The sequence below is a fragment of the Anomalospiza imberbis genome, chromosome 13, assembly GCF_031753505.1.
Source record: "Anomalospiza imberbis isolate Cuckoo-Finch-1a 21T00152 chromosome 13, ASM3175350v1, whole genome shotgun sequence".
NCBI classification, from domain to species: Eukaryota; Metazoa; Chordata; class Aves; order Passeriformes; family Viduidae; genus Anomalospiza; species Anomalospiza imberbis.
This window is the reverse complement of record NC_089693.1, coordinates 3,024,413-3,047,625: the sequence shown is the minus strand read 5'-3', so window position 1 is coordinate 3,047,625 and position 23,213 is coordinate 3,024,413. Positions and strand designations below refer to the sequence as shown.

The 23,213-nt window shown below is 45.5% G+C and overlaps 1 protein-coding gene across 2 annotated transcripts in view; it reads left to right on the top strand.

Annotated features, from left to right (window-relative positions):
* Positions 1–464: 464 nt before the first annotated feature.
* Positions 465–23,213, top strand: part of LRRK1 (leucine rich repeat kinase 1) — a 73,698-nt gene continuing 50,949 nt past the window's right edge. Inside the window, exons 1-4 of one of the 2 annotated variants that reach the window (XM_068203608.1) lie at positions 465–678; positions 3,500–3,713; positions 19,862–20,025; positions 20,919–21,090. In XM_068203608.1, coding sequence (XP_068059709.1) covers positions 3,647–3,713; positions 19,862–20,025; positions 20,919–21,090 — 403 coding nt within the window. In that variant the 5' untranslated portion in view covers positions 465–678; positions 3,500–3,646. Of the gene's footprint in view, positions 679–3,499; positions 4,657–19,861; positions 20,026–20,918; positions 21,091–23,213 lie in introns of both variants that reach the window. The other variant, XM_068203609.1, reaches the window with a different exon arrangement.

Below are 23,213 nucleotides of genomic sequence, written 5' to 3'. Positions count from 1 at the left end.
ACAGAATGGCTACGAACAGCAAAGCAAAAGGCACGCAGAAATGTTGCGTTTGTTTTTTGCTTTTCTTCTTAGTTGGTCCGACGAGTGGAGGAAATGGAGCAATCCCTGGCTTGTCAGAGGCTCCTGGAGAGGAATGGGTCAGTCTGGGGAAGGGCTGCGCACAGCAACCTCTGACTCCTTCCGAAGAGAGGGGGCAACCTCGCTCTGCTCTTCCAGCGAGGACCGAGCTCGCCGCGATCCGGGGAAGGAGCAACTTTCCAAGGGCGAGCTGTGCCGCGGTAAGGCCGGGCTCTGCCGGGCCGCTGGGCAGCGCTCTTCTCCAGCCACCGCCACCCCCACGCCGGGTTTTCCTAAAAATCTCAACTCTTCGGAGCCTGAGGGCTGCCCGGGGGCGGGCGGGCGTGTGGGTCGGCTCAGGGGAAGGAGCTCCCTCCTCCCGCGGCCAGCCCTGCCCTCGGGGCAGGCGAGGGGCCGTGCCGGGGGACTCGCCCTTGGCCGCCGGGCCGGGGGCCGGAGGAGGAGCCGCTGTCCCGCTGCCTTTGCTGCCGGGCTCCCTCCGCCTCCCGGGCCGCCGAGCGAGGCGTGCGGGCGGCGCCGGACGAGGAGGAGGAGGAGGAGGAGGAGGACAACAAGGAGGAGGCAGCAGCAGCGCCGGGAGCGCCGGCCCGGGACGCTGAGGTACCGGGGCTTTGCTGCCGCTTCTCGGGCACCTGCCCCGCTGCCAGGGCAGTCGGTGTTGGGGGCTGCCGGGGCTTTGCACGTGGAAATGAGGGGGAAAACGAGTTTGTTTATAAAGAAAATGAAAGTTCGGAGAGAAGTTTGCAGGCGCAGCGCGGCCGCCCCGCCCGGCGGGGCCGGAGAGCGGCGGGACTCGCTGTGAGGGGACGCCTCGCCCCGGCCGCTGGAAAGCGGCTGGGAAGGCTTGAGAGACTCCCCAAAACGGGGTGTAGCGCCTGGTGTGGAGAAGGGGATGGCTTGGTGCTCGCTGCTCACCCGGGGACGAAGGATGCGGGTCCCTGGGCTGGCACCTCGGCCCCAGGCTCGCCATCGACCCCGGGCAGGAGAGCCCCAGCGCCTTCCCACCTGTCCCCGGGCCTCTCAGATCCGTGGCCATCCCCAGGTGGGATTGCCGGAAACAACAGGTGGTTTGGGTAAAGCACTGAAGTTTTAGCAGGGTTTATTTATGAATTAGGAAGCGATTTGGGGCAAACCATGGCGTTTCTGGCGGCCTGTTTTTAGGCACAACGCACAGGGTAAGACTGGGCGGGATGGTGAAGAGCAGAGGAGTGGGTGGTTCAGGTATGGGCAGTAGCAGGTGTCAGGACTGGGAATGTGTGAAATGGGATGTAAATCCCATTTACACCTGTTTAGGTGTATTCTGCATGGCCCCCCTCCTTCTGAACGAGAGTCTGCAGAGCACATAGACTCTCTAAATCAAATCCACACGTGGTGTTTGCACGTTGCAGTTGTAACCTTACAGCAAGTGTGCCTTACTTAAGGTAATGCTCTGTAGGGTTGTTTTTTTTTTTAATTATATACAAAAAGGTGCTGAAATACGGAAATCCTCTTTACATGGGCACTGTGTAGCAGTAATACACATGGCTGCAGCATTCAGTTACTTGCAGTTAAAGGAACTGATTACCAGAACCACACCACTATTTTTCCTAAAATTTATTTTTCCTTTCATTTTATATGAGGAAAGTTTCAGCCTGGGGAATAGGCTGAGTAGAGAGCTAAAAATCAGGAGTGGAGTGGTTTTCAAGCCTCAGGGGTCGACGCTGGCCCCCATTCAGTGTTTCTTGTACAGTTGCTGTGGGTGCATGTTGTTTGTCCCCATCTCAGAGCAAGGAAGCGCCTCAGAAACCATCATCTGCTGCAGAGCTGGTGGGCCAGAGTGTGCATGGAGAAGTGTTTACTGTCCCTGGAGCTGCTCAGTGAATCGAGGGCACAGGGCAGGCAGCTGCTGGAAGCATCACATCCCCTGCACTGCCAGAGTTAACACCCTGGACAGCTCTGGGCAGGTGTGAGAGCCTTCCTGACGCCTCTGCCTGGGGCATCCCACCTATGGCGTGGAGGGATGTGTGGTCCCAGCTCCTCCTGCCAGTGTTGTCAAGGGAAGCTGAGGCCAGGAGAGAAGCTGAGTCTGATGGTCCCAGCACCAGTTCCAGGGCAGAATTCAGTCCTTCACCAACACAGTGCAATTCACCAGTTTGTGGGCTTGGATCTGGGATTAGGGATCACCTCCATCTCAGCCTCCTGCAGCACCCAGTGCCCAGACTAGGGCACAGGGGTGCCAGTCTTTGTTGCTGCTGCCATGCACTGCAAAGTCAGGGTCAGCAGAAGCTGAGTGCACCTAAAATTCAAATATTTGCCTAGAAACAACTGAAATAGGATGCAGGGACTTTTAGTGTTGTTGGCTGGTGGTTGAAACCCAGTGTAAGGAGGCAGGAGCAGAAAGCTTCCCGGATAGTGGTGATGGATCAGCATATTTTTATATTCCCCTTGGCCTTTGATCCCAGTTCAGGAAGCCAGCTCTGCTCAGGGAGAGTGAGGGAAGGTCTTGGGCCTTGCTGGCTGGAGTGGGAGGTGGGTTATGAGCTTTGCTGAGCTAGAGCCTCAAATCAGAACTTCATCATCACACACCAGACATGAGAAGAACCAGTAAGAGTCAGTTGAGATGCATCATGTCACATCTGAGAGGCGTTTGCTGACTGAAACTGAGAGCAGAAAATGAAGGAGCTCTGATGGTGGTTGGACAAACACTACAAATCCTCCAGGAGTTTGAGCCTGTGTACGAGGAGGTTGAAGGCTGGCTGTGCAGCTGTGAAAAGGGAAGGAGATGGAAGTGCCTCGGGAGACTGAGCTGTGCAATTTTCTGCTGCCTGTTATGCCAGGCAGTTCACAAGAAGCCAACCTTTAATAGCTCCTAAGGGCCTGATTTGCCTCCCTGAGTGAAGAAGCCTGATGCTTCCAGGGTGAGAGAGTTCTCAAAAAGGACTGGCAGAGGGGACAGGAGCTGGTGTGTTTCTCTTCACCCTCTTCTCTTTCCTACGGAGGATTATCTCAGTGTTTTTCAGTTTCTCACAGTCTTACAAGAGCTGTGGTTGTCTTTGTGGATGGGAGAGGTTTTGAGGTTGCATTTAGGATTTTTCCAGCTGCACTGCAGGGTTTCAATGGTCTGCCTTTACACCAGCTTGTGGAGAATCTGAAACTGCAGCTGTGACCCCTGCCCACCCCTTGTCCTCTGCCCAAAGACTGAGCAGCTTTGGTGGTGAGAAATTAGGAACATTATCTTTCTGTAGTGCAGAAATTGTTAGTCCCCTCTGTTAATTCATGTTATGCTCTTAACAAAGCTATTATGAAAATAATTATATTTATAGGATATGAGTATTTCTGCAGTGTGACATTTGGACAACTGTGTTAATAGTGGAGAGGAATGAACGTCTCACCATTTCTACAGTGGAATGATTAATTTGTTTTGTTGTTTATTTTTAAACAGAATAAATGATGTTTCTTCAGGATGGTGCTCACTAGCAGCCTCTGCTCCTGCATTCACATGATGGGGATCGTCCAGCTTTGACAACACTGCTCAGTCTGAAGTGCTGTGGAAAGTTTGTCTGTGGGGCCTTCACAACTGCCACCCAGAATGTACTGGTGTGTGGGAACGGAGGAATCCGCTGTTTGCAGGGAGAGCAACATGGATCCACAAAATGGTAAATAGCAGGATTTGTTTCTTTCCTGTTCAGATTGGGAGCTAAAGGTTCTAAGAGAAGTCAGTAGCCACCTGCCACTGGGCTTTGATGAAGTTTAAAAATGTGAATGTCTTTTCAGCCCTAATTGTTGAAAATTTACAGTCTGGAATTTTACTTCCAGGGAGAGTGATGCTGAACTATGGAGGTGGTAAGAATAGCATTCCCCTGAAGATGGATGTTCTCCAAAGGCTATGGAATTAGTCAATATATGTATCATGTCTCACCAGCTCCTAAATATGTTTTACAAGATCTGTGCTTTTTCAGTGTGTGAATGCAAATATGTTCCCAGTCACTGATGCAATGGGCATTCAGGATATGAAAGCTGCTAAAATCAGAGCATCTCTTCTCAGCCTGAACAGATATTAACCTGCTCCAATTTTACCCTCAGCTCCGATTCAGTGGCTTGCAGTGATTTTTTGTTGGGCTAGATTAGAACATTTGTGTTTATGTAATAAAGAAATTCCCCTTTTAGAAGGGACATATGCTTCAGGTTGCTTCCTGTGATTTTTTTTTTTTTTTCCTGAGCAGGCAAATTATTTTTGGATGGTTTCTCTCACTGCAACCCTCAGCTCCCAGGCACTGCTGCCTTTCTCTGAGTCAAACCCCAGTTATGTTTCTGCAGCAAGAAATAGCCTCCCGTTCTTGTGTAACGGTGTTCCCCCCTTGCAGCAAGTGCTTCATTAGGAGGCAGCATCTGCGTTTGAAGTGTGGGAAGAAGGTGTGTTTGACGCTTTGTAGTGAGTAAGCAGGCTCCAGCAGAAGCTAATGTTTTTGCAGCCTTATTTTGGATTTTATCAGCAACTATGAAGCAAAACCTGATAGTTTATTCAGAGGCCTCCTTGTCTTGTCTGAAGACGTTCCTCACCAGCGTCACAGGGAGCTCTGGGAACTCTTTCCTTTCTCCGTACGTATTCTGCTTGTTCCGTGATACTGATGTTTCTGTTTGCTTTTGGAAATTAGCATTGTACCTTTCTGTAACACTTGGTTATTGAATATTCTTAAAATTCCTAAATTCTGTCTTCTGAGTTTCTCTCTGGAAGAAATTATCTCACTTGAATACTAAGCTATAAACCATGAGAAGAATTTTAATCTGCGCTATCGGTTCACAACTGTTCAGAATTGCTAAATCTTTGTTCTGCAGTGGTGATCTGACAAGTTTTCTCTCTGTTTAAAGATACAATAAATAAATTATTGTAGGAGTGAATAATGAAGTGGAAAGTGGGATAGTTAAATTTTTTACATTTTGAGTTCAGTTTTTTTTCTGAGAACTTTATTACACATTGCTGTTATGTAATTATATTCAGTTAAACTGGTTAGCTGGAAGCATGCAAATCTCTGGTAGACTCTTCTATATGGATATATCTGGGTTATATTAAAATAGTCTACAGTGCTGGAAAACTGGGAAAGGGATCCTTGTAAAGCTTAAGATCCCTGTACAAGGCACCAGTACTGCCTTGGTGGATTTGTTCTTTATAAGGGTATTGTACATGCTTAAACTCATTGTTTTGGTCCTGCCAAGAATGATTGTCATTAGCTAAGTGGTCCACTCCCTAAGTTACTGGTCCTTGTTCTGGCTCAGATCCCATTACAGGGGCTGAAGCAGGAGCACGGTGACTCACTCAGCCTCCTCATGCCAACCCATTGAGCAACAATGTGGATGCAGCCTCCTGCTCCCATTCAGAGGGAGCTGCTAGGAAGGGGAGTGAGATCCCGGATCATTTCTTTCATGCCGTCGACCTCATTAGTGCTCAGAACTTGGGAGTCTTTTTTTTTTTTGGTTTTTTTTTTTTTTTTTTGTCGGGCAGGAGGGACTGGCTTGTGGCTGTGGGGGTTTCACCAGAGCACGGTGGTGCCGGGGGCACCGGGGTGGGTCAGCTGGACCAGCAGGGCTGGAGGCCCCTTCCAGCAGGTCCCTGTGCACTTTCATTATCTGAAGCCTTAGGATTTTTTAGGAGTTTTTTTTCCTGGCACCTATAAAGCCCTGGCCAATTGTATATGGAGAAAATCACACCCACAGCATCCTTCTTAGTTAGAAAATGTAACATAGGATGCGGGAACTCACCTTGCTCGGGTGTCTTCTCTGCTGTTCCTCCTGGTTGCCAGTGATCTTCCTGTATCCCAGCAGAGGATGCCAGCTTTCCCTGTATCCCAGCAGGATGCCAGCTTTCCCATGGCATGGGTGAGCTGTGTTTCAGACGTGGACCCTCTGTGCCCTCTGGAAGTGGTGCTGGGCTTGACTTGGTGGTGCTGACCGAGCCCTCGGAGGGGATTTGTCACCACAGCACAGGATGAGGCTCCCTTGTGGGTGCACTCAGCATCTCCCTTGCCTCCTCAAACCCTGCTTCCCCTCTCCTGGATTTTGTTCATCTTGTCCTAATTAAAAGAAACTGAGCAGGGATATGGGGGTGGCTGCAGTCTCTCATGAAATACAGGGTTTGGGATTTTTAAAGAGCTTGGTTAAAGAGCTGTGCATAATCCAGAGGAGATGACATGATGTGAATTTTGTAGGAAGTACAATGGAAGCCCAAAGGCATCACTTTATGAATGTGTAGAAAAGCATAAAGATTCTTTGTCTTTCTATGGGCTGATTGATTTCTTTGAATCTTACAAAATTTCATAGCTAGGATTTAATTCTTGCGTGGTTTTCTAGGAGTTCCTCAGAGGTGTAGGAGAGCAATCCTTGTCTTCTGAAACATAAAGGTACTTCTGTTTTAAAAGCTTATCTCCTTCTTACTGGGAATTTTATTCAAAGTCACAGGGCATTCATATGCCACTGGTGTGTGTGTCTCAGAGGTGGGATTGGATTATCCTTCAAACATGCCAGAGGGTGTCTCTTCTCTCCTGCTAAATCCAGAAATGAGCCCTGAAGAGGGGTGTTAGGCTGGAAGGAGTCTAACATTACATAATAAGGGACAACAATGCCAAGGAGAGCTGCCTGGAACTTTATAGTAGCTTTGCAGATATTAACTAAATGCACCTTCACAACTTGTTTTGAGGCAAGTCTGTTGCAACTTGGTGACTTCCCACTGCCTAGGGAAGCACAGATTGACATGGACAGTGTGCCTGGAAAAGGGACCAAACAAATAACCAGAACATATGACTGGAGCTGTCATTTGGAGTGGACAAGAGGCCCCTAAAGCTGTGCTTTGCAGGTGCTGTGGTGACCCTGCAGCTCACAGGGCTTTCTATTTTATCAGAAAGAATCTGCCCACAATGGAAGTGACCTTTGCAACCCCACCCATGGCTCAGCTCAGATCCGACTCACAGGGAAAGCTGCTCCTGCCCTGCTGCTTCCTGAATCCTGGAAAAGGCTCTGGTGTGAGCAAGAGTTGAACTGGAAAAGTTAGAGTCGTTTAACAAGAGGGACTGCTCAAGAGCAAGTGCAGTTTTACAGGGAAAGTTTCACAACAGTTTGGGTGGTGACACTTCAAAGTTGGCCAAGAGCAAATGGAGCAGTTTATCCTCCTGGGACACACTTTGTGCCTCCAGCTTTGCTCTTGGTTGGCATCAGGGCAGGATATGTGCAAAGGTGGACTTACTGGTCCTGATGGGTCATTCCAGCTCAGCCTGTTCTCCGATTCTGATTTCCTCAGAGTTCTGCACCATTGTTGTCTTAAATGTGAAGGGCAGGAACTGGCGGTGTGAATAACTTTGTTTAAAAATCTTTCCTGCTGAATAGAGGAGGAATGGAAAATCAGCACCACTGACGCCAGTTTGTTCCTCATGAAATCACCATGTAAACCTTAAAGCCTTCCCATCAGCTATGTGTGGGGGACAGGACCAGCAGCTGGGCCTTGGGGCACGTTGTGCTGAGTAACGGGGAAAAACTACTCACAGCCTCTGTCCTGCTTTTTCCATCCACACATCACCCTGTAGTAACATTACCCTGAGTGTTTTGTGACAGTGTGGGGTGAGAAGGACAAGGAGAGGATCTGGGAGGTGAACTGAGCACACAGAGCACTGGAGAGCTGCAGAGTGTGTCAGTCGTGTGAAGTTCTCTATAATCAGACTAAATCAGCCTGGAAGGTTTTCTGGTTTTCTTTCTGCTTGTTAAGCTGTGAGTAAACTCAAGGCCAAACAGCAAACTGAAAAGGTTCCTATAAGCTAAAAGAGCAGAAAATAGAACAGGTTTTGTATGTGAGTCAGTCTCACTGCAGAGTGCCCTGCAGAAGGAGAAGTAGGAAATGCTCAGCAGGAATAGGAAGTACACCAGTAAGGCAGTAATAGGCTTGTATTTTTAAATATTTAAATAAACTCTTCATACAGAAGTGGTGCAATCTCACAAGGGGCCGAGGGCTCCTGCGGAAGGCTGGTTTGCAGCTGAACATGCCTGTGGTTAAACCTGCCCTCCTGTGCAGAGCTGGGTGTTACAACATCTCTCCAAACCAACCTGTGTGTCAAAAAGGGGCAAGGAATGCTGAGGCATTTACAATTCTCGTGACAAAATCCATCAAAGCCAGCCTGCTCTTGAACTTGAGGGCTGTATCAAGGAGGGCAGAGCTGCTGGGAGAGCCAGTGGTGCAGTAAAGACCCTGGGAAGTTAATTGAGCAGAGAGTCTGACCTGAGAGCCACTTTGATTTACAGGCAGCAGTAAAGCATTGGTCTTCAACTGAACTGCATCTGGAATTATCTGTTGCCTTACAGCTTTATTTTTACACCTTCATGTTAAAATGTATTTGTGGTGTATTGCATTGAAATGTAACTTATGACAACTCTATCAAGAAGCCTGGAAAAAACCGAAGATAAGGTGATAAGGTAGCAAAGAAAATCCTTTGCCCTTAGCACTTGTACACAGGGAGTTCTTTACAATGTTCCTGAGGTGTGATTTATGAGGGAGCTTTCAGGTGAGGGTTGATTCTGGGGTCATGGAGCTGCTGTCCTCTGTTTCAGTGGGAAAAAAGCAATTTATAGTGTTCGCACCAACTCAGCCTTTACCAGGCCTGTAATTGATACAGTGTTTTGACAGAGGTGTTGCAGGTGATTTTACACTTGCATTAAGAAAATGCTATGAATTATGGGGTTTTATCCTCCCCAGAGCCTATGGGAGCCTTATCCAAAACCCATTAAATTCTTTGCACTGACATAATGGGATCTTCAGGGATCCTTACAGCATTAAGTCTGTGGTTTGTTTGTTTTTCACTGCTCTGATCAATAATGGGTCTGTCAGGACTGTGCTTGCAGAAGGCAGTGAGCTGGGAGGAGCTGTTTGCATTGCAGATAGAGGGGAGAGATGGATTTTATACCATTCAACTCCCAATCTGCTATATAAAATCATAGAATCGTGGAATTTTTAAGGCTGGAAAAGATCTTCAAGGTCACTGAGTCCAACTGTTCCCCCAGCACTGCCAAGCCCACCATTAAACCGTGTCCCCAAGTGCCACATCCACACAGCTTTTAAACCCCCCAGGGATAGTGACTCAACCATGTAGTCTGTCTCTTAATAGGTTCTATTTCAGATTTTACATCAAGTCAGGCTGGTATTTAATTCCTTCCCTTAATCCAAGTCTGTGTGCTCATTAGTGGGTCAGCAATTGCTTATTTGCATGATTATGTATCACCACAGCAGCAGCTCTTTTATGTAAGCTGCTGATATTTTCACAACAGAAGTGTCTCCATGTTTTTTAATGTGTACCTTACCCTCACTTTAGAGGACCTATTTAGAAAGTCTTTAAGTTTTAGGAAAGGCTCTCACCCTTCCAAAAGCCCTTCTGCAGTCAGAGGAACTCTGGGAGTCAGCAGTTCGTGTTGCTGGCAGCACTTGGGGTCTGCCATGGAGATGCACAGTGGGAAACCTGGGGCAGATCCTCTCTGTTTTGGCTCTCCCTCTCCAGTTGGAGAGGGCAGCAGATCCCTGATGAGCTTCAGGAACTTCTCATCTGCAAAGACAAGCCCCATTAGAGTCACCCAGGGGTGAGGGAAAGGGTCAGTCTGCCACAGGAAGAGTGGGAGGAAGGAGGCGAGTGGGAAGGAGCAGGGACCTGGGGCTGGGAGCTGGAGGAGCAGCTTTGTTTCCTCTCTGATAGTCAAAGTGTGGCTCCCAGGCATAAAGGTTGGCATTTCAGATACTGCTGGGGAAAACTCAGTCCCAGGCTGTCCCCAGCTCCTCTCTGTACATAGCTGAAAATCATGGAAAAATAACGAACCAAAGCAGTGACTCAAACAAGAAGTCTGGATAAATTTAGCTCAAATATTCTTGGTATGTTTGTGGTCACTGTGGAAATTGCATCACTTCTTGTTTTAATGATCAAAATATTGCTTGGAAAACTGGCATGGCTACCCAAGAAGAGCTCAAAATGAAATCCTTTAAAAGCAAGTATGTCTTTGGAATTGCTTCACCTGCAGTTAATTGGTTTTGGGGGTTGTTTGTTTTATTCCTGTCTTGGTTAAGGAGTTTTTGGACTGGAGGTTATTGCTGCTTAATTGAAAAGCCACAAGGTTTGGAGCTGATACACTCTGCAGCATGATTATCTACTTCATATAAAAGTTCTGTCTGGGGAGTAGGATTCAAAAAGAGTGCTGGTAATTGCTGAAGACAAGACCTCCTCAGAATCTGCCTGCACGTCTTTCTGTCTTTCACATCAAAGAGCCTTTGAAAATGCTTTTATTTTTGCATCAAACAGGAACATTTTAAATTTTTTTTACAACACTAATGGACAGGATCCTTTTTCAGATCTCATAGCCTGAAAAACAAAAAGCCTGACTCCTTAAGTGAGCTTGTAATCCTGGTCGTAATTCTCCCATGTTTTGCACCTTGGACCTTTCTCACAGTGGCAGGGTGGGAGTAAAAGCTGCCAAATCAAAGCCATTTGCATGGATAGGACCAGGTTCTTGGATGCAATGGATTAGTTTGTCCAGGGTTGATGGGAAGAGGATGAACTGTGCCCTTCCTCATTTTGCTGTCTCTGCCTTGCAGCAGGCATCCAAAAATGCTGTGAGCTGCAGTGGGGTCACAATGTGGACACAGGAGCCTCCCAGACAGAGTCCTTGTCCTCCCTTCACTGAAACGGGTGCTGATATTCCCAGGAAGACAAAATACCTCCCTGCAAAAGCAGGCATTTCTGCCACTTGCAGGTTTTGTCACAAGCAGGGGAAGGTTTTATGGGTTTTTTTGGTAGCCCCGTTAAAGCTCTGGTGGCTGTCTGGGCTAATAGCAGAGGCCTTTCCATCAGGTTTTTCTTCTGCTGCAGAAACAGCTGTTCAGGTGATCCTTCCTCTGAGCCACACTGTCCTGGAAACCAGGATCTTCTCTGACTCCTGTGGGAGGACAGTCAGAAGTGGGAAGTGCTCGCACTGAGCTCAGTAGAAGCTGGAGTGAAGCCCCACTTTCTTCACGGTTTTGTTTAGACTTTTTGTTTTCTTCTCCAAACTAACCTATCCATCCCTTTTCTCCTGGAGCTCTTCCCAGCTCTGCACTTCCCTTGGCTCTGCTGTTGCCAAATTGTCCCTTCAAGTCTCTTCATGCCAGCCATATCCAATATCTTGTTTGCATTTTCTTTTTCTCTGCAAGCAATGCTTTCACTTAAACTGGTCCAGAGTGGTTGTCTTAGTGATAAATGAGAAGTGAGGGTAGCAAGGAGTATTTTATTAGTCAAGCAGGCACAGTAAAGAAGCTCATTGAACTGTGTCTAACATGTGCTAAGCTTGGATTTTGCTGCGTGGGATGTTTGCCCCCTCAAATCTCTTGAAAGGCTTCTTCCTTTAGATGCGTCTCCTGAACCTATCAGTTTTTTTACTAAAAAATATTCTCTCATTCTCCAAACTTTAGTCAAAGTAGCTGGAAGGAATGTGTGGGTCAGTGTCCTGGTGTCACACTCCTACACCTTCTGTATTTCTGGAGAGACAGATTTTGGCTGCGTTTGTGCTCTTATTTTTGACCAGCAGTGGGGTTGCAGTGCTGTAAATGTGTTTTCCATTGAGGAAGGTGTTTACATGTGTTATTAATGGGAAGCATAAGCCTAGGAGCTGCTTTTCCCAACTCAGAGAAGGTGTGGGATTGCTGGATGGAGCTGGTAGAAGATTTGTGCTAAGAAGAGACCTGAGCAGAGACCTTGGGCCCATCTTCCTCTCACTCACACACAGCAAATCCCTCCTGAGCCCCCCACATGTGGTCTCTCACAGCTGGGGCTAAAAGCATTTGCTTCTTCTAAAGCAAGTTTTAAATATGTCTCTAAGCAGCAGAAGTAGGCTGGCTATGAGGTGGTGCTTCCCCAAGGTGAATAATTAATGTTTTAATTTTTTTTAGAAGAAGAATTTTGAGAAAATTATTTCTCTGAAAGAGAGAAAACATTGGTGTGTGGGATTTTTTCCCCTTCCGATGAAAGCTTAGGGAAAAGGAAAAGGTTCAGAAGAAAGTTAGCTATGAAATTTTATTTTGTGGAGTTTCAGATGAAATCAAATCTTGGTTTAGTTTCATGGCATAATATTTGATTCAGTTGGACAGGGGTGGTCTTCCTGGAGACACCTTTCACCATTTAACAATCCTCCATTTCCAGCCATGCCTGGAAACAAAGACAAAGAAAATCCAAAAGTGTTGTCGTACTTCTGCATGCTTAATGTATATCTTCCAGTTTAAAATTTGGAAAGCAAGAGTGGCATAGCTGGCCTTGCCTGCAGAAGCACATTTTTGAATGATTCAAGCTGTAGGATGGGAACCAAATCACTGAGGCCAAAAGACAAAAATAGAAACTTTCACTCCAAAGCTGAGTCATTCGTATTTTCAATACAGCATCTCTGGCCACTTGGAGCTCTCAACAGCTTCTCTTTGGGGTGGAAGTAACAGCATCACTGTTCTCTGTGGGCTTTGCTGATCCTTTGCTCCCCAAAGAGGGCATTGCTGGAGGGTTGGGGGTATTCTCACCCTCTGTGAGAGCCAGTTTTTGCCCTGTGCTTGCTGGAGGACATCCCTGCCCCATTCCTTCCCTGCCCAGAGGGAAGCCTGCTCCTCTCCCACCAGGTACAGCCCAGAGCAGTGGAAGTGGAACTGCTCTTCACAACCAACCAACGGGGAACATCCTGTCCTCTTGCTGAGGAGAGGCATGTCCCAACCCCTTGTTCCTTTTCCATGGATAGCTGCAGGTGTCAGTAGTGACCCTGGATCTATTTTGCACTTTCCAGCCTGGTTTGCACAGTGCTGTGAGGGGTTTGTTCTGACACTCGTATTCCAGTGTAATTCTTTGTGCTCTCTCTGACCCCATTGCCTTGTAATGCCTTTGTGCAGCCTCTTTTGTACTTCAGCAAAGAATAACCAGCTCAGTTCCATTTTAACTTCTTGGACAACACAAACAATTCCCAGAGTCCCGGGAATTTGGGAGGTGCACACACAAATGCAGGAGCCTGCCCAGATCTGGCAGTGCTGGCACTGCCCAGATACTGCTGAGTCCCAGTGTTAGCAGGATTTGAGGCTTTTCTGTTCCCCCTTCCTCATTATCCTGGATGATGAAAAAATGATTGTGTAAGTGTGGAACTAAGGCCTTTGGAGGCGTCTGTTTCTCATAATTCTGTTGTGGAGCCCAGAGAAGAGGCAGGAATCCAGAGCATTTTTCCACCCGGGACTTAATATTTTCCTTTCAGGCTTGCACTAGCAAATGTTTTTTTTTTCCTTGCAGGTTAAAAGTGTTATAAATAGAAAATTTCCAGTGATTCTGGTGATAATTGTTCACTTGACACAACTGTACCTAAAATTGTCAGCGTGCCCTGGGTGCTTGCTGGAAAATGTTCAGTGCAGATCAGCACGATGAATGTGTGGTGCTGGCACGTACAATTTCAAAATACTCCCCAGATCTGCAGTAATAGTGAAAAAGATCCCTTCAGTGCTGGATTTTTGCCTTTGAAGCATTCCTCTGTGTTCCATATCTGGTTTCTTTTGGGGTTTTAAGTCTCGTTTTGGAGCAGTGAGCATTGATTGTGAGCTCTCTTGTAGATGTGGGTGGCTTTTGTGCTCAATACATCATCTTTTCCAGTGCCTTTGGCAGGCAGAGCTTAGTGCAGAGCCACACCTTTAATTAGCTGAAATAATGGATCTTTGGGGGAAATTGAACCACAGGAAATAGGCAGAAAAAGTGTGTGGAGGGCTCCCACTGTCCTGAGAGGCTGGCACATCCCACTTGTTTTGGGAAATATTAATTAGGGTCAGAGGGGCCATGACCCAGTTCTGGCACAGGCTCTCCAGTGGGGATTTGGAACTTCCCAGATAAGCCACCTTGTTCTCAGTGTCTTCTCACAGGGAGATTTATTGGTAGTTCTGGCCACTTCTGAATCCTGACAGGAACCTTTTAAAGCAGAAATGGCTGAGCCACTTGTATTTCACCTAAATCTGATAAAATTTGAAGCAGATCAGTAGCTTCTTGCTGCAGGATGGTTTTGAGGCAGCTTCTGGCAATGTGGGCTGGTGGGGGCACAAGAGATCTTGGTCTGTGGCTTTATCTTCTAAGAAATGAATAAACAAAATCTTTTTTTTTTTTTTTTAAGGAAACCTTGAAGTCTTGGCTAATTAGAGAAGGAACACCAAAGATACCTTTGCTTTATAAAGCGTTTTTACCCACTAGGGCTGACTGAAACTTTTATTTCCATATTTTTTATTGAAGAACCCAGGGTTTTGGGTTTTCTTCCTGGTTTGGAATGGGATTTTTCAGTATCTCAAAAATTTCCAGAGGACTTAAAAATTTTTTCTTACCTATCTAATTGGAAAGTGCAATGTCAGGCAGATCCATCATCCTTTGAAATCACTGGAGGCCTTCTGATGGCTGCTGCTCAGTTTGTTAGCCTGAAGTTTTCCAAAGCAGCACAAGATGCATGAATCTGTTGCAGAGACTCAGAAATAACACGGCTTTCCATTAATTTTGCAAACCAGCTGGGCAGAGCTTTTGTGGAGTAGTATTGAAAAATGTTCAGCGACACCGGTGAGTTTTGGAGTGTTTGGAGGTGCCGGCTTTAAATATTCAGCACATCTTCAACCTCATCCCTGTTCCATTTTTTAGCTGCGCAGTGGCAGTGCTCAGAAGTCAAAATGGCAAAAGATTAAGCTGGTGAGGGTTAGCTGTAGCCATCTGGTGCTGTTGAGGAATTAATGTCTGAGCTCAGCCTCCCTGCCCACCCCCATCCCCACAGCCTCTGCACCAGAGGCTTGGATTTCACTGTAATGGGACATGGAGATGAGAATATCTGTCAGGGCTAAACTGTGGTAGTTAATTCAGACAAAGGAGCAGCCAGCCAGCCATTCCATCCAGTGGCCACTGCAGGAGCTGCTGGTGCTGGAGCAGAGGTGGGTGGTAATCAGTCCCAGGAATTAACAGCTGAATTGGGCATCGCCGGGGGGGATGCTGTGTTAAAGCATCAGCTTGATTTGCTCCCGGCTCTGGAAATACCTGCACACATTATGACAAGGTCAGTAGCAGTTTTCAAGTTGTATTATTATTGTAATTCTGGTTTTGGAGGAGGTTAGCTTCCTGATTTATCCTGGGTAAAGCATCTAATTTATATCTTCCTCTGCTAAATAAAAATGTCCTACCTAGTTGCTGGTTAGATCTGCTGGTTATGGAAAGGCCTAGTGTGGCATTTACAAACTCTTGTGAGTTTATGTGTCAGAGATGCAGTGATTTGGGCTATAAAGTTAATAATCATCTGTGCATTGTGCTGCTTTGTTATGCAGCTGTTTGCTGATTCACAGCACTGACCTGCAAACCCTCCCCTTTTACCAATGGCATACTGTCAATTTAGGAATTTCAGAGGGTTTGTTTTCACCTGCTGTAATAATAAAGCCTGTGACAGGGTCTAACTACACATGACCCTAAAATTCTCATGGTACTCTTTTTTACTAAAAAGACTTATTTTTATTTTGTTTCTCTGAGCTGGGCCAGCAGTCTGTTGCACTTTAAAAGTGATACCTTGTGCCCTTTTAATGGCAATAAAATAACACTGTTTTTTTAATTGATAACCTCTGGTTTCATTGGGATATTTTTTAAAAGAAAATCAGTCTTGCCCTTAACTTTTATAAAGGGTTGTTACGGCAAAGCCAAGCATAAAAAATATTTCCAAAGCATAAATCATTGAAATGAAGAGAGAAATAATTCCAAAGTTAGTTGTTTTTGTACAAGCTGTTGTGTCAGGAATAGATGCATTTTTAGTGTCAGCAGATGCCTCCCCTTTTCCCCTCACAAACAGCCCTGGGTTTGCTTACAGCTTTTTTAGTAGAAAGCAAGAAAAGAAAAGTAGCTGTGGATCTATGGAGAGGTTAAACAAATATGATGCAGAGATGCAGAGGCTGCATATTAAGGACTGAACTCCATGGCTTTATTTTCATAGATGTTCAAAGGTGTGAGAGAAAAAACCACAGGTTCCTCAGTTCAAATAGGCTTCATTTATCTGCTTTTTGGTGCTGCTTTGGGGCAGTGCTCTCAGAGGAACCTGTGCCAGCACAGGAACTGCCCAGATCTGTGTGCCATAAAGCAGAAACTAAAAAAGATGGCACTGGGTGTGTAAAGTTTCTGGAGTTTCTTGGATAGTAGAGGAGTACTCAAGAAGTCCTGCTGGGATATCATCCCTTGCACGCAGCACGTGCGTTGTGCAGGAACACAGACCCCGTTGTGCAACGTGCACGAGCTGCTTCCTAAATCCATAAAATCTAAGAATTAAAAGCCCTTTGCTACATCTGGGCTCAAATGCTCAGCGTGTTGCACAATCAAGTCCAAAAACAGAGGTTCAGTGTTACTGAGCCCCAGTATTGCTCTCCTATCACATTGCTCAAGGCTGGGTGTGAGTGAAGTGACTCTGACAGGAGAGCCATGAAGAGCTCAGGCAAGGAGCAGGAGACATGTGAGGTTAAAATTTCTCTGAATTTCTCTGGATTTCAGCCCAGATTTCTGCTAAAAATGGCTGGTGCATGTATTGGCAAAACATTATTCCCAGCCTACACGAATGCCACTGCTGATGATAGGTCAGTCATGCATCTTGTAGAAATAAACCAGCCTTTAGTCAGTAAAATGTAGTTTTCCTTGTTTCTTTCCCCCCACTGGTGAGTATAAATTAAGCTTATAGAACATGCTGCTTCTTAATTTGCCCTAGTATTTCAGAAGCCAGTATATCATTTACTAAGTCACCAGGAAGTCTTCTGTGAACTGGGTAATTTTGTTGCCGAGATGTTTAGCTTTGCCTTGGATGGCGTTTGTGCTTTTTGGGAATTTGGGAATGGATAGCCAACCTTCTCTCATTTAACCTCTGAAAGCTCTCCTCAAATCTGACAGCACCATGTGAGTACAGCTGTTGGCTGGGGGCAAACTTTTTTATCTGTATCTCACCAGTTTTGCTCTTTTCAGTCACAAGGACTGTTTTTTGCTGGAGACCTTTGGCAGCTTCTTCCCTCAGGCCTAAGGCAGGAGGTCAATTTACCCTGCAGAATGGAATCACAGAAGGAAGTTTTGGTGTAAGAAATTTGAGAGATGGGTAGCATTTTCATGCTGCCAAGAATATTTAATATAAAAATATTGGTTTCAAACAGTAGAATTGCCCAGATTTCTTACACTCAGTGAAACCTTTATTAAATTCTACTCGATGAATGTTCAGATATTCAAAACTGAGCAGTTTTGATTTGATCAATACAAATTTGCCTAAAACAAGACTGAAATTGAGTTTAAGGACTAAAATGAATATACTGAAGATTCTTCTGGGAATAAACTCCATGGAGCCAGTTGTGACCTTCCAATTCCTGGAGATCTCAGAATTCTGCACCTAACTCATGGCCAGCCCGTGTTCTTCCAGTGCAGGTGGCACCAGGGGTTGTGGCTGAGCCATTGCACTACAAAGGACTTCAGAAATTGTGTGGCGGGGGGCCAAAAATGTAAGGGGAAGCCCAACACATTGGCTGAGTTATTTTGTGAAGTAGTCATTTAGCAAAACACAGAAGTGGTCTTGGGATTAGGGTCAAGCAGGCAGAGTTCCTCCTTCCCTCAGTTACAACCCTGTGACCCTTCTTGTGCTGGTTGGAGTGGGGCAGCTCCAGCAGGAGAGGTGGAAAATGCTCCTTTAAGGAGAGTTCTGTCTGTGGGAGGGTGGCTGGAGACCTCTCTGCTCGAGGGGAACGTGACACCAGGATCTGATGAATCTCTGACCCTGAGATTCTTGTACCTCCACCCTCCCAGGCCATGATTTAAAATCAAAGAGAGATGGTCCTGCTCAAGCCTTTGGCAGAAAGGACGTGCTTTTACATCTGGAATGGCTGCAGGTGTGGGCCTTGAGTGACAGTCCCCAAAATCAGGATTGAGGCTGGAATTGAGTAAAATTTGTCCCTCCCTTCTGCAATTTTTAGGAAGCAGATTGAAGTTGCTCTGCTCTGTCCTCCCTGGTCTGCCGCGCTCCTTGAGCAGGAAGCTGAGGAGCTTTCCAGCTGTTTTGTATCTCAGATGTGAGGCATTTTTTCCTCCTAGGGGAATTCAAGAACTTCTCTCTAGGTTCAGGATTTCATCACAGGGTGCCAAGTGGGGAGGCTCCTTGTTCCAGTAACTGCAGTGTTTGCCTGGATCTGTACTTTTTGAAATTTCTTAGTCCAGTTCTGAGTTGTTTTGACTGGAGAACTACTTTGCTCTAAAGTTCTCCCTTCTATTATCTTTTAAATATTCTTGCCTAAGAATGTGTTTTTCCTATCTTTGGTGTCCATGAAAATGAAGATTATATCATATGGGATATTCTTACTGATCCCTTATAAGTGTGTGGTCTGCTTTAAAAGAGTGAACCAAATGCAGGAAGAATTTCTTTTCCCATGTACTCCCTAAAATTACAGAATTATGGAAGCACTACAGCCATTAATGTGTACTCTGAGATGCTGTTTATTGTGCTGTAATTTAATCCCACTTTCATGGGCCTTGATTTCTGCTCCTTGTCCTTCACAGGTTCTGCATCATCTGGGAAAGGTTATTGGTGAGGGCACACTTTTAATGGCACCAACCTCTGGAGCCGTCTCCAATGTCTGGGTGATTTGAGCTTTGTTTAAATAATTGATGAGAAGTGTTAGTCAGAACCTACTGGTGATTCAGACTGCATTATTCAAAGATATTTACTGACAGTTATAGATTGCTCCAAATTTACTTCTCTTTCCAGGCTGCATTAAACTAGGCCCTGCATGACATATGTGTCTATTTAAAAAATAAATAAATCCTTGTTAAAACATGGATTAAGGAGAACTGTGGGCTTAAGTGCTGTATTTAACCAGTTGCAAATAAGCAATGATAATTCATGATATTTTAACAGGAAAAAACATTTTGTTTTCAAGTAGAAAAGGCTTTTTTCCTCTGTCTTGGTTGTTGTTCAGGAGTGGACCTGAAAACATCTTGTATTTCAGTGACTTTAATGCAGCTTTCCCTGTACTGGTAGTTGGGGAATGGTTGGTGTGAGACTTCCTGCCTGCCTCATTAGCCACCCACCAAAGCATTTCTCTAATGGCTGCAGCTTTTAATCTCTGACACTTAAAAGCTCTTCTGGCTCCCAACACCATTTAGGAAAAGAAAGTCTGGTCTAGGAGATTCTCCAGAATTGATTAGGGTGACACTGGGCATCTTGCAAAATCTCCTTTTACCTTTTTTTTTTTTTCCCAGAGTAAATATATCCAATTTCTTTTATTTCATGCTCGTAGAGGTGCCTAAAATTCTGACTGAAAATGCTGGGGGACAGTGGGATTTTATCAGGCTGTTGTCAGGAGTGAAATGTGACTAAAGCAAGGCCAGTAATACCAGATTTGCCTTTCAAATTCCCGACTTTGTCAGAATTCCTGCAGGTACCAGTCCCATGCAATTCCTTCTCTTCCCTGGTTCTTCAGCAGGAGGAGGAGTGTGCCAGGCAGATGAAGGGTTCCTGTGTGTGAGCTTCCACAGCTTCCTTTGGGAACCACCTCTGGGAGCCATTGGGGAACTCTGTCCCTGTCGGTTTCATGTCCCTGTTGGGAAGTACTTTAACATTTTATCACTTTCCTTTATCAGGCTCTTTTTTTTTTAATTGCGTGCAGTAAATAATTCCACTGAAAATCACCAACTTCTTTTATTCCCAGGATTCACTGACCTTGCAGCTGTGCATAGGTGACAAGCAGGTGCTTCTCCCTGACTTCTCTTTGCTGTTTTTCCTGCAGGAACTGTGGACATGGGTGGCAAACAGTCCACAAGTGGCGACGTCTCTGTCACCCAGACACCTGTGACAGAAAGCATCCAGGATGCCTACAAAGCTGGGGACACCAGCAAGGCCCAAGAGTTAATTAGGTTGTCCTGTGAGGAGACTGCACTGCAAGTGGAAAAGGTTGGGTTGGGTTATTGCTCTCTCTCAGATTTTATTGGCAAAGATGCCAAAAATTTCAAGATGCTGCTGCTTTCTGTCATTTTTTCATGGAGAAAATCCATTTGGCTGTGTGGGGCTCTGCAGAAACATGCTCAGGGACACTGTTTTCCCTTGAAAACACAGATCAGGAAGATGAGACAGACCACAGGGAGCAGTGTCTGTAGGAGCACAGACTGTGTGAGGAGGGGTGCTGCTGCTGTGGTCACCAAAACAGGGAAATGCATTTTTCCCCGTAAAAAGGAAGCAGTTTATAGACTTAGCAAAAAAATGTTTTCCCTCATGAGTGCAAAGATGGTTAATGGCCCCCTGGAAAGATTTTCCTGCCTGTGTGTGGAATTTTGTCACAAACTCTGTGCCAGCTTCTGCACTGCTCTGCCTTCAGAGCCCTCCTTTTGAGCCTGCTCTTTGCAGAGAGCTGACATGAGTGTTTTGGGAGTGTCAAGTCCAGCCATAGTGGCCATCTCCAAAACAGGTAATACTGCATTTTGCAGCTGAGCTGTGCAAATGCTTTTTCTGTTGGTCCATGAAAAATGGGTTTATACTCACTGTTCTGTGCCTCAGGCACTTATGTGAAAAACCATACAAAAGCAATGCAAAAAACTAAAATACAAACCCCAACAAGTCATGTGAAAAACCATACAAAAAACTAATATACAAACCCCAACAAATTAACATTATAAATTTATCAACAGTGATTACAATGGCCACTAGTGTTTATGACATTCCCAATTAACCACGGCGACAGTGGACATGCTTTGGCGTGGGCACAAATAAACCCATACAGCTCTAGAAATGCTCTTTCTCTGCCTGCTGACTTTGACAGAGAGTTTCTTCTGCTGTGCTTCCTTCACCAGTGTCAGCTTTTAGGCATTGCAGCAGCATATGGGGATCTGCAGGCAGTGAGGTACCTGCTGAAGGAGGCGTTGGTGGTGTTACCAACAGAGCCCAACGATGACAATGCAGCGGTGGTGGCTGCGTATTTTGGGCACAAGGACATCGTGAAAGAGCTGCTGGATTCCCTGCGTGGTAAGCCCTGGGCTGACCCTGCCTCTCCTCGGGTTTTTCAGGAACTGTGTGCTACAGCTCCAAGCAGGCATTTGGGTTTTTTGGCATTCCTTGGAAAGGGAGGGGTTTAGTCATGGGAAAGTGTGTGGAGGGATCAGATCTCTGCTGTGCTTGAAGGAAACTTCCCCCCTGGGGAAGAGAAACACATACATAAAAATATTCCATGTTTGCAGACTGGAAGTGGAGGAAGATGCCATTGAGACAGTTCATTCCTGTCAGGCCTCACAGCTGGGTAACATCCCAGACCCTACAGTGAGATTAGGGGATTTCCAGGATGCAGCATCATCCCACCGCTGATCCAACAGTCTCAGTGGTGCTGGCAGAGAGTGGCCTGACTTGTCAAGGACACTTTGGGTGCACAGCTGACACCTACTTTGTTCTCTGCTTGACATTTTGTTTTGACTTTCAGGGGAATTCCTTCTTTAGAATAATAATTATATTTTACTTAAGTTTTATTACAGCAATTATTTTGGAGCAGAGACAGTTTTTTGACTCAGACATGATTCCTAAGACAGCAGTGAGGGTGTGGGGCAGAGCACAACTCTGATTCAGGGCCAGGAGCTGTGTTTGGGTCCCTGTTGCTCTCTCAGTGTTCTGTGAACTTGGCAGCTGCTTCTCCCTGGGACCTTCCATGCACTTGGGGTCCAGAGGTCCTGCAGAACATCTGCGGTAAATCCTTGACCTCAAACACTGCAGTAACACAAGAGCTAAGCTGGCTTCTGGAATATTTAACCTGAATATAGCTCTAGCTCCTCGCTGGGACTAAATAGTTGCCAGTGGCCTCACTGAGAACAGGAATAACCTGTTGGGAAACCTGCTTATTTGGTGTCCTCTTGGAGCACTGGTAAGTAAAATAAATGTTCCAGTTTGGGGGATGCAATTAAATGCAATATTACCTTCAGCCAGAAAGGAAGCTGAGTAACCTAGTAGCAAAAATTAAATTATATTAATATAATACACTGAGTAATGAAAAGTGACTTAAGTAGTTTCTGGAAACTTAGCTCAGTTTAGAAGAGACCAAATTCCCTCCAACTCTTGCTTTAGGGGGGTCATGGGAGGAGCTCTGTACAAGCAGCAGCTTTCAGAAATTTTAATGCAGGACCTTCCGGCTGTTTTCTTGGGAAGTTACAGAGAAACCAATCACGGGGCTTAGGTATAAATTGCCTAAATTTGCAAATTGGCTTTTGCACTGCAGTGATTCTCCCTGGAACAGTGAGAACTACTTGTGGCTTACAGCCTAAGTGGAGCCCATTTTTTGTAGCAGGAGGGTGAGGGATTTAGTGGAGTTGTTAAGAATGCAAAGAGAGATGTAATTTCCACATGGATAAGCTGCAAAAAAGCCTTGACATGTAAGACTTGGATGTTCCTGTAAGTGTTTCAGACAGGATGTGAATTTGTAAAGTATATGGAGGTATTACAGGGAATCAAGGGAGATTTAGGGACTGCTTATTGTTAGCAGAAATAATTCTGTCCTGGGCATTTAGTTACATGTCCGGAATTAGGCACACCTAGAGGAAAGTGGTGTTCTACAGGAAAACGTTATTTCTGAAAAAAAGCAGTTTGAGAATGACTAAAACATCAGCAAGTTCATGCAAAAATCAGAACATGGTGTTTTAGTTTTTAAGCCTTAAATGACATTTGTCTGACTTTACTCTGAATTAATAGCAGAGAATTGACCTGAAATGAAATATTTGAAGGGGAAATGAAAGTTTTTGTGGGAAACTTCAGATTGCAGCAAAAACAAGCTAAAACAATGCCTTTTTTGTTGACTGAAGCTTTTTTTTTTTTTTTTTTAATTTATCCAATAACATGAAAGCTTACCTGGTTTTCCCCATTCTTTGTATCCCCTCTCATGAACTTGGAAGGAGTGGCCAGTCTCAAGTGATTGGATCTAATGTCTGTTTGGATCTGGATGCAAAGACAGTCCTGATCATTCCTGTTTGGGTTCAGATGTTTATTTATCTGCTGGTGTTTCATCAGAATGTTGCTGCCTTATGAATGCTTAGGTCAGGGACAGACAAAAAATTTCACCCGTTGGCTTGGTGGGTAAAGAACAACAGTTAAACAAAGCTGAAAACTTTGTG